Genomic DNA, 14,995 nt, shown 5'->3' on the forward strand with positions numbered 1-14,995 from the left:
GGTAAACCCTCAAGATATACATTTTCTTTTGCTGGGGGAAAAAATGACATTTATTAGGTGTTTTAGTCTGTGAATTGATGCTTAGATGTCAGACCTTCTTAAAATAAATCTGACGGTCTCGAAGCTTGGTCCAGAGCACTCCTTCTCCTCATGTCTCACAACTACTTAATAAGGCTCTGCTGCCTTTTTCTATATTTCCTTGTCCAACGAAGAAATAGCTACCAGCTCCTGCTTTTCCCCCTGGGGAACAGAGAAGACAGCTGTGCTTCAGCTATCAGCCCATGTTGTTGTCCATTCTCTAGCTGACATTATATATTATAACTAAGAATGGAAACAGTTCTATACTAAACAAGTTTTAAAAACATGCGTTTAGATAGGGAGGCAGGAAAAACCATTCCAGTCATTTGTCTGGTCATTCCTATGTCTGGCTGAACTGATTGTCTTAGAAAAGCGTTATCAAAGAGAATTTTTAAAAAATTACCATTGACCTGCAGTCCGGAAATACATCTGTGATGAATCTGAAGGGTTAGAACTTGCCGTATGTGTTGTCTGGATGTCCTGGGCTATGTCCTGGGAATTGGCGGTGGAGAACCCAGTAGGATTTTTCTTCTAGGAGTTGGTCACTAATCCCTCAAAATCTTATAGCCTTAAAATGATTAATCTGACATCTCCATTTCTGCTTCTGGTAAGTCTAAATAATTTGTTTGTGATTTTTAATGAAAAGCAGACCCTTCCCTGGTCTCTTGCCCAGAACTCCGTTGTCCTTGTTAATTCCAGGGAGACTTTGTGGAGTGGGAAACAGGGCAGAGGTGGAGTGGGGATCTGGACTGTGGGATAATCCTCTTAACCAGCCTCACCCACCAAAATGATCTGTGCACCAAGAAATGTTTGGTGTCACCAGCCTGTTCCTGTGGCTGTGGACATGCTGTCATCTTAGTCCTCTATGGCTTAATTTAGAGGAAAGCCAAAGTATTTTCAGGGTTTAAAGTTACAAGTTATTTCCAATTTTTTTGCCATGACTCCAAACAATTTGGTTAGGGAAAATTTCTTAAATGACATGGTCTAATATTCAATGAATAGTAACTGATCTTTGAAGAAAAAAAAAAGCTAAGCTAATGGAAAGAACCTTTGCCTGGTGAGGTAGGATGACTTAACCTGGATTCCTGTTATTTTGACCTACTTTGGCACATCTTCAGCAGGTGGTGGTACGTTAAGGAGTCATAGAAATCGTGCAGCTGGAATTAGCAATCCGTTGGCGACCTTTTAGGCAGGAGACTTTGGCCCTTTAAAGAGAATTCTGAGGCCGACAGAATGTTTTGACTGATTTAGTCAGTGAACTGTGATGTTATCTGCTAAGCATACCATGAACCAGACTCATAAGAAGCCAGAAAACAAATAGATTTAAACCCATATCCTACTTGTTATAAGACCCATTTCTGTGTTAATGGATTTTTCCTGTCTTTGGACTTGTAACTGAAGCCAGGTTTGTTTACTTTTGCAACATTCCCTTAAAAAACATAAAATCTTACAAATTGAAATACCAGGGTCATAGGTGGCAGTGGCTTGAGATATGCATAGGCAGGTGTGAGGTTATCTCTTGATCTAAGGTGTGAGAATTTTGGAGTGCTTATCTCTTGGTCTAAGATGTGAGAATTTTGAGGTGATGGTGTAATGTAAGGTTATTTCATAGAAGGCAGTAAGAGTAATTCTGATGTTTTTGGCAAAGCAGAAACTAGATAAGATCTCCAGTTTTGGTTTGGTTTTAGAGCTGTTCTTTTCTGTTGTTGTGAAAAACAGACTTTGAATGATGAGAGCAAAGAGCTGACCCCATTGCTCTCAACTGCGAGCAAAGGAAGACATAACCTAAATGTGGCACAATTGCTCTTGTTAAGGGGAAAAAAGGAATTGGTGTCTAGAGTTTGGCTGATCGCTAGAAAAGATTAGCTGCAGTTCTGTGGGTCAGATGACTTTTTTTAGGGTCTAGTATTATCCAGAATTATATAAGGGACACATACCTATTGTTGGAAAAGAAGTTTTTAGGAAATTCCCTTGATCATAGTCTAACCACTTAGTAAATTAAAGTGAGTACTTTTTCCTGCTGATGTGGAACAACAGTTAACAGCCCACTCTGAGAGATTCAAGAGAAGGATTTTGATGAGACATTTCTGGTCTCCAGGTCCTAGAAAATCTCCAAGAACTATATATTGAAAAACACGTAGTTAATTCTAGAATCTTTATCCCAACCAAGAATAATTGGCTGAATGGCCAGTTACCTTTGTCTTAGTCCCTGATTTCACATAGCCCCACAAATCCTCGATAACAAGTACAAGTGGAAAGTCATAGCTCAGGGGTAGAGTGCCTGCTTAGCATGCAGGGGGTCCTGGGTTCAATCCCCAGTAGCTCCATTTAAAAAATAAGTAAATAAACCTAACTACACCCCCCTAAAAATAATTTAAAAATTTTTTAGTTTAAAAAAAAATAAAGCAACAAAGCTATTCTGTTGTTCCCAAAAGTGATAGCACAATTAGATTAGGAAAGACCAAAAAAAGAAAGAAAAAGAGAAGTACTTATATGCTGATCTTAATGGCATCATCTTTTGTTGGGTGAGAATTTATTCAGTATTCGACCTACTGGATAGGTAAAGTGGGAGCAGCTTCTCTTGCTGTTTAATTCTTGTATTCAAGGTTTAGTTGGTCACCAGGTGGTTAGAGAGAGAAAGAATCCATTGCCCTTAAATCGAGGTCTTCTGTGCATTACTGTGTAGTAGGAGAGTTCTGGAGAGAACTGCATCTAAAAATCAAAGCCATCCACTGCTCCTCTCTATGAGAAATCTGTTTCCTCTCTGATTTGACAGAACGTCCTCATCTAGGGACAAAAGCACTCGTTTGGATTTGACTTCTAACAAAAATACCTATGCATCAGGGAATGCGAGTCAGTTTCTCTGGAAAGCTTAATCTAGGAGGGATAGAAGCGTGTTACAAAGGATTAAGGTTCCGTTCCCATTGTCAGGGCTACCTGCACCGTCACAGAGAGCCACAGGAGAGCGCGCGCCTGTCTTCCTCGCTCTGCACAGATCTCCTGCACACACAGCTCGGCCTGCTGCGAATTCACGTGGGGCCTCCTGGCCCAGCGTTTCAACGCTTACGCGCCTAAGTCTTAACATGTATGAAGACGGAAGGAAACAGTCAAAGTTTCAAAACTCCAGTTTTGTCACATTGTAGGTTTAGATTGCAAATGCTTTATCTCTTGACAGTTTGAGGTGTGTTTATGTGTATGTATCTGACAAGTATATGCAACACTTTTTATTTTTTTAAAAAATGGCTTTTAAAAAGCTGTTACCTTTTCAGCAGAAACCATTGTCACAATAAAGCTTTTAAGAAGTGGCTTTAGGACAGTACATGAGGTTCAGGACTTCGGTGGGGGTGGGGAGGCAGAGTAAGGTGCAGGACCTTTTTTAAAATTATTATTTTTATTTTTTGGAGAGGGACGTCATTAGAGTTGGTTGGTTTGTTTGTTTAATAATGCAGGTTCTGGGGAATTGAACCCAAGACCTCTTGCATGCCAAGCATGTGCTGTACCACTGAGCTCTACCCTGGCTCCAAGGACCCGTTTTTTTTTTTTTTTTTTTTTTTTTTTTTTGGTGGCTGTAATTTGACGGGATCCTTGAGTCAAACATCAACTTAATACCAAGGCTGAGGATGTCAGAGGGCAATACGGATGTGTATTGCGCATAACAAGTGGGAATTGTGCCACGTCCGTGATGTGATGCCTCGGCAGGACTGCCCGAGCCCTGGGGAAGGTTTAGTTCAGTGACTGTGCATGTGGCAGCTGTTATAGAGAGGTGACTTCTCCATCTCCGTGCTTTTTCTCTCCAGCTGAGACTGAGATAGTAACATCTGGACCCATCAGTCCCTCAGGAAGGCATTTTGGAAACCAGCAATTAAAAAGAGAACCTTTAAGTAAGTCTAGTTAGCAGACGAAAATTACAGTTCTGTGGATTTTTCTTTCTTCTCTTTGCGGCAGAACCTGTTGTGGGTAGTGAGGGCGCAGCGTCCTGGTCCTTGCCAAGAATGATATACCAAGCTTCCTGAAGCTTCCCATTTACACAAGGTCTTTTCATCTTCAAAGAGCCCTGCGAGCATTCATTTACCATCGCTTGCCTGGGAGGTAGGAGTTGTTCCCATTTTATACATGGAGGAAGTGGAGGTGTCAGGGACTTGCTTGAGGCCACCCAGGGAGTCGAGAGTCAGAGGGAAATGCAGAAGGATTGCCAGCTCCTCTTCTTAGCTAAATCAGCCTCCTGCCCTTACTTTCTCGTGACATTTCCCCTTGAGAGCCCCAGATTGATGATAACGTAAATCTAAAGGCATCAAATAATCCTGAGCAGCAAAGAGACACCAAGTCTGTCGTGTGTGTGTGTGTGTCTGCCTCTGCAATTAAACCCTGGGAAATCTAGAGCTAGAGAAGAAGCCATTTAACCCTCCTGAGGTTCATTTGCCACCTCTGTAGAATGGGGCTGCCTACTTCCGAGTTGTTGTGAACACTGAAGTCAAAACAAGCTTATGAGGACAAAACCTCTAAAACCTGTTACAGAACTCTGCACATATCAGGCGTTATTCGTGTTGCCAGAAATGACCCCAAGACTGCTCTACCAAAGGGGCAGGGCTTTTCCAATTAGAGGGCTAATTGCTTTGGCGACGTTCAGCCAGGCTCAAGGACTGTTATGGAGGAACCCAAAATCGGTAGAAGAAAAGCCTCTGCCAGGGAAACATACCAGTATTATATGTAGTCTAAATTCAGCAGACAGAATGGCAGAACACGTGGATTATCAGTTTGCACAGGACGCAGCTGGAACTCGGCCCTCCCCACCCAGGAGGACTATTGAACATGCCTGGGCTGTGAAACACAGCCATGCTGTGCACTTCCGGGTCTCTGGCCCAGAAGGACAGAGTGTGCCAAACTGATCACAGCCCACAGTCTGTTCCCCTCCCACCATGGAGGTGCAGTGAGAGCTCTCTGCAGACCCTTACGGTGGGTGGCCTGGGGCCTCCCGCAGCAGCAGGGAGAGCGTAGAGAGAGAGAAGGGCTCCCTTACTCCAGGCTGCCACGGCCACTCTGCCGCAGGGCTCACAGGCAGGTGAATCTCAGCCTCGACTTTTGGCCCCTCGGCTGGGCTCCACTGGGCAGGGTCCTTCTCCTGGAACTAGAGGTGGCCAGACCCCAAGGGGCCATCAAATTCTAGAAGCCACAAGTCACCAAAGTCCCTCCAGAGAACCAGGTGAAGACTCCTTCTCTTTACCAACCTTGACCTGCAGGCCAGCCTGCCGTCCAGGCCGCTGCAGAAGCCTTTAATACCCCAGCAGTTTTAAACAGGGGATAAAATAGAGTGACTAATCCATAAAGGACTCAAGCCATTTTACTGAAAATAAAATCAAATGCCTTAGGGTTTTTCTTTTTAATCTTTATTGGTTTTTCTGCTTACAAAAGTCATACATGCTGGTTGTAAAAAAAAATTCAAACATTAGAGAAATCTGTAACGTAGCAGGTGAAAAGTCCTCCGTATTCTCAGCCCTCCAGGAAAAACACCATCCACAGACTGGGGTCGAGATAGTTGTTTTTTTCAAGCAGCAGTTCTTGACAGTTTTTGCAACACACACAAAATTGCTTGGCATTCGTGAGTGTGACATACTGTCATGGGTGTACCCAGGGTTCGGCCATTTCCTGGCAAGTCAGCTATAACCCCGCCCTGTTCAGTTAAACTCAAGAAAGTATATATTTGTGCAGTGGAGCCTGAGTAAAAGATATTGTTGGGGTAAGCTTAGATCCATATTAGTTTATTTTTTATATAAAGCAATAAAAAACTTTAAATTTTTTTTACTATTATTAGTAACAAATTCCTTGAGACACATCCCACACTGATTGCAACATCCTGCTGTGTTGTAGCAAACAGTTAAGTGCCAGCGTTGTAAAGGATTGCTGTGGTAGCTGGTATGAACTGCCTGTCATATTATTCGGAGGATAAGCAGCTTTTCTCTATCCCCACTTTGGAAAGAGCTTAAAGTCTGGAGAAAAGAATTTCATTTCGCTATAACGCAGGATTTCTTATCAACAATAACAATAATAATAACTAAGTTTTGAGTGCCAGCTGTTTCTGAGTTGTGTGATGTGCATGTACAGAGAAGACATACATAAAATGATCGTATGTGCTGTGGCATTTATACATCAGGTCATGGACTCTTCAGATATGAAACCGAGACTCGGAGAGGTAGGTCGAGTAATTTTCCCAGCCTTAAAATTGGTAAACATTGTTATTGGTCACCCTAAGGTCAAAAACCCTACTTGGAATTTTATAAAATGAAAAAGAATGCTCTTAGAAGGCTGATGATTATTTCCAGTTATAAACGAGTCAGGTAACTCCCCGAAACACATCTCACCATCAGTTCTGAGTAGCATTAAGTTTAACCAAATTCCTTATGAAACGTCTTTTGATCCTTGGTTAATGGTTTCCTACCAAGAGCAGTGTGTTCCTGAAGTTTGTTATTGGAGCGATTTAGCTTCGGCTGTGCAGTGTGATGAGAAAGGGGGGCCTCTGAGTTAAAGAAAAGATGAAATGTGTCCAGTGTGTCCAGACGGTAGGCTTACGTCTTCCTAGTTCTCTGTCTTTGGGAAAGTTATTTAGCCTTTTTGAGCTTCAGTTTTCTCATCTCAAAAAATGCAGACCATGTTAATGAGGATAATAATCTACTTCGTAGGGTTTTGGAAGTAGTAAGTACAATCATGCCTGACACATTAGAAGCCCAAATACTTGTTAGATATTATTGATTATTATCAACCCATTTAGATTGTCATCGAGAGATCACTGTTCGCTCACAGAATGAAGTGAGGGGTCCAACACTTACACGATTATATTTTTTTGGTTGTTTTCTTTGGGGGGGAGGAGGCAATTTTAGGTGTTTTTTTGTTTTGTTTTTCTTTTAATGGAGGTGCCGGGGATTGAACCCAGGACCTCGTGCGTGGTAAGCACGTGCTCTACCACTGAGCTGTACCCTCCCCTCCCCACTACACAGTTGTATTTTTTAATTCTTTGGAGAATGGGCATTTTTCTCTGGACCAAGGTATCTCCAGAAATAGGTCCTGAGGAACAAATGAAGTGTTGAGAATGCCCATGTCTTGTTGATTTTTAGTGTAATTAAAAGAAAAAGCAAACTTTCCTACAGAGGCGCAGCACTAAGCGGCAGCCCAGCCCAGGGACCCTGTAGCCAATCAGCACGCCTGCATTCCAGGGCTTCCTGCCGCCCCGTTGCCGTGTGTCGTCCGCTCCTTGAAACTGCAGGAATCTGCCTGGGCAGGTGTGGAGAGCCTGCTTGAATTATTTCGGGTGCATGAGAGAGCAAATTATTTAGGCAACAGAGCTGAAAATGTGGGCAAATTAGACTTTTTCATAGCGAGATTGTTCATTGTTAAGCCAATTCATGATCATGTGTGTGCATCTTGCTTCAGATATCCTATACACAATAAACCTCTTTGCTGCAATGAATATGGATGGGGACTAATTTAATCAATACTCTTGTGACAGTAGTGGTGTCTGACAGATTTCATCCTTTGAAATACTGGCTGAGTTAATGTGTGCAGTATATATGTGGGCCGAGAGTCGTGATTTGTGTTAAAAGAAGATTATTTTGAAAAGACACAACATTGCCTGTTGGAAAATGGAAAAGCCTGAGGGACAGAAGGCAAAGGGCAAGGAGATTTTAGTCGTTCCTCTCTTACAGGTCTGAAAACTCAAATTTATGGCACGAAACTGCTTACGTTTTGAAAAATTTGTAAGGCAGTGACTACATTTTTTTTTCTCTCCTGGATATACTTGAATTCTGTAAATTGGCTAAAAGGTGGATGGAGGTGGCTTTTGTGTGTTGTTGGATTATATGGAAGACAGAGGAAGTATTCTGCTCCAATCTGCAAATGTTTGCTTTCTGGAAAGATCAACACGTGATCAGATCGCGTTCAGAGAATTTGCCTTTTGGAGCAGGTGGATTTTAGTCATTTCCTAAAGAGCACTTGAAACTGAAATTGTCTTCTGAGATAAGAGAGCCACCCTGGGAGTAGGCTAGTGGGATGGTTTAATCTGACCAGTCAGTATCTGAAACTGGCTCTGGAGAACCCTCCCATCAGCTCACCATGAGGTTCCTAAGGAAACTGATTCTAACTAATTCAGGATCTTCGGCCAACATTGCCCACTGGAGCCAAGCACAGTGGAGAGGAGATGGGGGAAGTTCTCGGCAAACAGCCCTTAGCTTGAAAATACAGGACACTCACTCTACAGTAAGTCCATTCATACCAAGAATCTTGGCCCCCAGAAGTCTTGTAAAATATGTCTCAGCTTGAGTTCCCTGCACATCTGAACGACCCTGGGAGCTGAAGCAAGGCTGATAGCCAGAAGTTGGGGGGCCTGACTCAGGCCAGCCGTCCTGTGCAGCAATGGCACCAAACTCTGGCTTTGCACTACAGTGACTTTCCCACTACACCCACCCCCGCTCACACCCTCTCCCCAACCAGGCTGTGAGCCACTGGGAGGGTGGGACCTACTGGGCCAGGATGGCAGTCCAGGGGCCTCCCCCGTCATGAGCAGACTCCTCCACATGAGACCTCCGGATCACTTGCAAGATTACAGGAGTGATTTTGGTCACTGCCTTAAACATCATCGTGTCACTTCTCATGGGTAATCCACTAAGAGTCCAGACAGAATGAACCGCAATACATCATTTTCCATTTGATCCAGGGACAGGTTTACTCGGTGTCCCGTATCTGGCACAGGGCTTTCCTATCTTATAAGGGCCTTAATACATGTGCTTGGCCTCCCTATGTTAAGATGGGATGAAGATACCTCTCGAAAGACCTGGGCTTAGTGCTTGTGTTGCTTTAATATCTCAGAGTTTTGATGCCGACTTCAACTAACGTCCCAATGAGGTTTGTCTGTCTAATGTCTGTGATCACAGCTTGAGGTGAGACATAAGCAGAAGAAGTTGAGTGTCCGTCTTCTTTATTTCTCGTACAAATTACGTGTAATAGATGGTCCAAGTACTTCATGTTGCCTGATTAATCGATTCCTTAGGGCTTGGGGTGGGTGAGGCTGGTTCTGATTACAGACTAGTTAACTCATATGGGAATATCCAGGCAATAACTTTCAGCTGGTAACATCTTGCAGCATTTCTCTCCTACCACTTGGCTTTTGTGAGTCTCTAAATAAATACTGAGCATAGCCGTCCCTCTTTCGAGTTGCAGGCGATCGGTGGCACAAAACTTTGTCTTGACTGTATACTAAAAATATGGGAAGGGCAGAAGTGTGAAACATGATTAGGGTTCAGATGTCATAAAGAAGTTTCCCCGAAGAAATCAAGCTAGACTCCAAGATGAGGAAGCAGACTTGGAGATGATCACTTTTGTTCAATGTGATCTTATAACACGATAAGTTGCATAAGGCAGAATAGACATATTAAGCAGTGAGCAAAGACACTGATGTGGGGGTATCGGAAGGCTTCAGGATTATGGCACGTTGATTGGATGTGAGACTTTGAGCAGTCTGTGACTTTGGGCAATCAGACTCAGTATGGCAACACTAAAAGTGGTTGATAGGAAAGGATTCTCCTTCTGGAATGGCCTGCCCTCCGTGAAGGTCACTGCAGTCCTTGCAGTGGTCCCCTTGATGGAAAGTTAGCAGGTCCTCATGGTTTACGGTGAGGTTAAATCCAGAAATTTAACATGTGCTCTTTCAAAGCGTTCAATACAACATTGCATCAAATCCAGAGTAAGTGGTTGTGGAAGTGATCCCAGGATATGAGATTCTGCTGGAAGAAAGAGTGGGCTCTGTGTGTATGTGTGTTATTTACTTTGTGCAATACATTCCTTGGACAAGCCATTGCTTTGTGTGAGGCATGACGCTAGTAGGGGCTGTATGAAAATGAAATGCACTGGGGCACTTGCATTTGTGTGTGTGTGTGTCTTAGTAGATAATCTGACATGATATCCAGTCATAAAAACCATGAAAAATAAATTGAGTGTAATGCAGCATTCCAGGTAAACTGGTGAACGGTGCCGTCCTATACAGACAGCTCACTGTTGGTTCTTTATTTCACATATAAATTATAGTTAATAGTTGTCCAAGTACTTTGTTTTGCCTAATTATTCTATTCCTTAGGTTATTTTTAATGCTTAATTATGCTCTTTCTAACTCTGCTCAATATATTTGTTTGCTTAGAAATGTGTTTTGTCATATTTGAGAGCTTTGGTGTAATATACCCTAATTATTTGGTTCTTCCTCCAGCATGAGGCACCTTTAAGTAATCATTTGGTTAGAAACACACGCACGCTGTACCGAGAAATCAATTTCCAATGTTCAAGAACTCAGAAGCTACCTGTCCTGTTTGTCAGGATTCATCATTCTTAAATTCAGATAGGATATTAACTTTATGGCTGAAAGGTTTTGATCGTACAACAAATGGGCTAATTTTTAACACATGGCGACTATGTTAATTAAAAAAGGATGAGTAAGGAATTCTTACCGTCATATGTAACTTATTAGTGTTTTGAATGGAATCATTTTCCTGAGAAGTCTTGATTTTCTGGAGCATATTTTTCTCCGCCAGCCAAGCTACAATGCTCAGCCAAGACAGATTTATGACCTTTTAAAAATAATGATGGAAAATGAGATGGGAGGAAACATTTTAGTATCTGCTTTGCTCTGAGGCCTAAACTGCGAACTCTCCAGTTCTTGAAGGCTTTGAAATGCTGATTCCAGTCTTCTTGTGGGTTCTTAAACACCTTCTCAAATGACCCATTTTAATAACCCGAAAGCTATTATATAACGAGCAGCCATAATTTAGTCCAGTGCTCTAGGGGGACCCTCACAGTTCAGCAATGAATAGTTAATGCAGTATAATGTTTAGCAGGTTATTAGTTTTCACTATACAAATGCTGATCAGGGAACGCTTTTATAAGGTGTTTAAAAGAAAATGTAATTAACCGGTTGCGTGCTTCTGTTGCAGCTCAAATTGAAATTATTCCATGCAAGATCTGTGGAGACAAATCATCAGGGATCCATTATGGTGTCATTACATGTGAAGGCTGCAAGGTAAGCCTTTTTAATTGTTGTTTCCATTCATGTTAGGATGTAGCTCTGTGATTTTTTTTTTTTTGACTTCTCTGTCTAAAAATTCAACTCCTTGGCATTTTGAGTGACGAGAAATGACAGGAGAAAATAAATATTTGGATGTTCATTACGACTGAGGAAGTTATGTCTGTTTTTACTCCTCCCATCGAAATAACGGGAGGCCGGTATCAGAAAAGTTTTTGAATGCTGCTTGTTTGTCGCTTCCAGTCCCAGAACTGATTGATCTGGTGAACAATCTCTTTGGTTCTCTTTTTTTCCAAAAAAAAAGAGATGACTCTAGACTTCCGTAATGTCCCTGTTATTAGCTTTATAAGAAGGCATTTCCAAAAAGTTTGATGGGAATGCGATTGAAAGTCTTATTGTTGGCTCACAGATGTTGACACATCTGGCCAAATGTTGGCCGGGGTTTTGCAAAGAACTTGAGTTTCAAACTGGTGTCTCCCTTTGTCCCTGCTGTTCTGGGGCATGTCTTAATCTTTCAGCGACTCTTTCTTCATCTGTAAAGTGACATTCTTCCCACCTTTTAGACCCCTTCCAAGACTATTTAACGCTGTAAATAAAAGTCCGTACAAACTGAAAAGTGCTATTTAAATCCAAGAGTCTAATTGCTGTTGTTACGGTTTTAAGTATTACTGACACTGGTCTCGGGACAGCGGATACCAGCTGGTGCATCGATGTGGGAACGGAAAATAGAGCTGTTTACCCTAATCATTCAAGACCCCCAAACCTAGATTGTTCTGTTATTCAGGTTTCACTGTATTAAGAGTTAAATCCTCCTGCTTGTATTGGAAGAGCCTTGAGACAGCTTACAGGATAAAACAGTGCAAAATAAACAGGAGAGACGCCCTTTAGACCTGCAGGAGGCCTCCGAGACCATTGATTGCCCCCGAGTCGGGCCTCACTTAGCCCTAAGGCAGTTTGAGGCTGAAGCAAAAAAATAAAATCTACAAATTTGGTTAGCCTTCCTTTAGTAAAGTTAGAAAATACAGCGTCATAAAACACAAAACCACCTTCAGACACAAATAACTACTGAGAAAGGCTTCAGGGACATTCGCCCCAGAATTTCCTTAAGTCTTTGGTTTACTGTTCATCCTCGTCACCCTTTTGCCACTTTGCACAGGTGCAAATGCTTCATACTGAGCCCATCCTGGGGCAGCTGGAGATTTCTACACACCACCTACCAGACTTAATTTTTTTTTAATTTTATTTATCCACCTTTTAGGAATAGAGAGCTTGCTGCCCAAAGGGGATACTGAATCATTCGTCTCTGTGGTAGCCCTTGAGGCCTCAAGGTTCTGGATTCCCAAGGAAAAAAAATTATTTTCTAAATTTGCCCTCCCTCAAAATTACTTAAATTAAACCAAACGCAGTCAACCTCCTGGCCTGTGTTATCCCAAGATGTAAGCAGGAGAGGGATCCACCTGGGACAGTTGTCACCCCACTGATTCGGGGAGTTAATTTGGCTGATGTGGTCGGGTAGCTGTCACACCTCCCCCTTCCCCACTCTGTCACACCTCTTGGGAGAAGGCGACATGGACTTCCGTGATAAAGGGCATAGGGACAGCGGTGCCCTGCTACCGGGAGCTCCAAGCAGACTTGATTTTGGTGCATCACCTGTCACCTAGGGATTTCTTAAGTGGACACGGTCCTAGGCATTAATAACCACGGGTAGCGTCTCATGCCCAGGAAACTGCCCCCTCGCTCTGGGTCTCTCAGTAATGCCACGAGTCATTTTGTGGGGCAAACTGGAGCGAGTACGGGGCCGAGGAGTGGCGGCCACAGCAGGGCCAGGGAGGGGTGGGGCCACTGCCTATGCAACACCCCAGCATTTCAGAAGATGCATGAACAACATGCTTGTCAATGAAATTTGACTTGATTCTCTGAATACTGCTGGGTTTACAGAGGCACAAACGATGTGTATTTTCTTTTCGCCCCAGTGTTTATTTATGACAAAAATAAAAGCAATAAGAAAGCAAAAGGCAGCCATTATTTCTGTGATTTTTCTAGATCCCCTTCCAGACCCTGGATAGCCTCAGTGCCAAAGTGTTTTTTGGTTATCTTTGCTTCTGTTCCTTCGTTCTATTGATTCTATGCGATGGAAGTCAGAAAAACAAACAATTAAAACTGAATTTTGTTAACAAATTGGGCCTCTGCCCAGCCTGGGACTTATACAGTGGTACGTGTTTACATTCGATGTGTATAGTATTTGTTCTGCATCATAGTTTTTCTCCGCTACAGCTAAGGTTTTTATCTCTGGTTGTGGTGAAGTCAGGAGACTCTGCTTTTGCCACTAATTTTAATGATGTATCATGTTGTGACCAGGTGAAGGCGGTTATATCATGACAAACTGTAACGAATGTATCTGTGTGATGGTATCATTAGGCTTCAGGAAAATTTCTAATTAGATATACAGATAGATACCTAATGAGAGAGGAAAAAATAGTGACTCAGTCATTTTCTGAGCTAATTGTTTTGTGAATGTACTTTAAATTGCATTTTAAAAATCAACAACCTGAACATAGAAAACAAACTATGGTTCCCAAAGGAGAAAAGGCAGGGAAGGGATTAATAGATACATGCTACTATATATAAAACAGATAAACAACAAGGTCCTACTGTATGGAACAGGGAACTATAGTCAATTTCTTGTAATAACCTATCATGGAAAAGAATCTGAAAAAAAATACATATATATATATATGTTTGTGTATGTATAACTGAATTGCTTTGTTGTACACCTGGAACTAACATTGTAAATCAACTACACTTCAATAAAAAATGCAATTAAAAATAAATTTAAAATAAAATAATAAAAGAAACAAAAATCAACAACCAGAAACCAGAGAAGCTATTTAACTGCTGAAATGATTCTCTGTTTCCCCCTTGCTCAGGTTAGCACTGCACATGAACAACAAAAGTGGTGAATGTTTTGGTAGGTCTCTCGCTGGCCCCCAGGTGTTCCCAGCTCACCGTCTCCCAGTCCCTTTCACCACGTGTAGAAAGACAGCATAGTGTCATCCTTACGCCCAGACTCGAACCAGACTGCCTGGGGTTGAACCCTGTTCTGCTCTCTACCAGCCTGAGCAGCTGCCCAGCCTCTCTGCGCCTGTTTCCCCAACGGTAAAATGAGGACAGTGATTGGAGTTCCTGCAGAGAGTGATCACGTGCATTTAGGCACTTGCACGAGTGCCAGGCAGATAACAAGCCCTCACTGGGTACTGGTCCTTGTTCTTCTCACTCGTAGGCAAACGCCCCATGCCTGGGTGATGTGCTCTGTGGAGTCATATGCTATTTCCAGGACACCTGTGGGTCCAGTCTTGATTTTGTGACCGTTTGTGATCTGTTGTATAGACTCTGCCAATAAAAACAACCAACAATGAGCACGCTCTCGGGTGCTCTGTCAGCACTATCAGGGACTCAGACACAGAGAAGACAGTCCTCTCCTTGAGTGTTTACATCCTAGTTGTAGAGTTGAGGCCCTCACAGGAGGAGCTGAATAGCAATGCAGGAACCCAATACCAGGGGAAGGCTGCAGTCTATGAAGTGACCCAGGAAGCACACAACCACTGGGCAGCAAGGGGCTAGAAACAGGGAAGTCTTGGTTGCATTCTGGGGACAAGAGACAACCCAGTTTCACTGGAGCAAAGGACCACTTAATGTGCATCATGGAAGATAAAGAGAGACAGGTGCTGCCATTCCCAAAATTATTAAGAGCTCTGTTATGCCAAGGTTTTTATTATAAAATTTGTTCATTGTTCTTTTAAAATAAGGAGGGAACAGTATACTAACTAGCACTGGGCCAGCCCTGAATGTTGCATTTCAGAAGAA

The 14,995-nt window shown here is 42.6% G+C and overlaps 1 protein-coding gene and 1 non-coding gene across 2 annotated transcripts in view; one reads left to right on the forward strand and one right to left on the reverse strand.

Moving 5' to 3' along the window:
• The window catches only part of RORA (RAR related orphan receptor A), a 96,325-nt gene that overhangs the window by 44,540 nt on the left and 36,790 nt on the right, over positions 1 to 14,995 (forward strand). Inside the window, exon 2 of the mRNA XM_072962307.1 lies at positions 11,043 to 11,128. Coding sequence (XP_072818408.1) covers positions 11,043 to 11,128 — 86 coding nt within the window. The remainder of the gene's footprint in view (positions 1 to 11,042; positions 11,129 to 14,995) is intronic.
• Positions 6,979 to 7,051, reverse strand: TRNAG-ACC (transfer RNA glycine (anticodon ACC)). The gene has a single exon. It is a non-coding gene; the product is annotated as a tRNA-Gly (tRNA).

This window comes from Vicugna pacos, chromosome 6 (genome assembly GCF_048564905.1).
Source record: "Vicugna pacos chromosome 6, VicPac4, whole genome shotgun sequence".
NCBI classification, from domain to species: Eukaryota; Metazoa; Chordata; class Mammalia; order Artiodactyla; family Camelidae; genus Vicugna; species Vicugna pacos.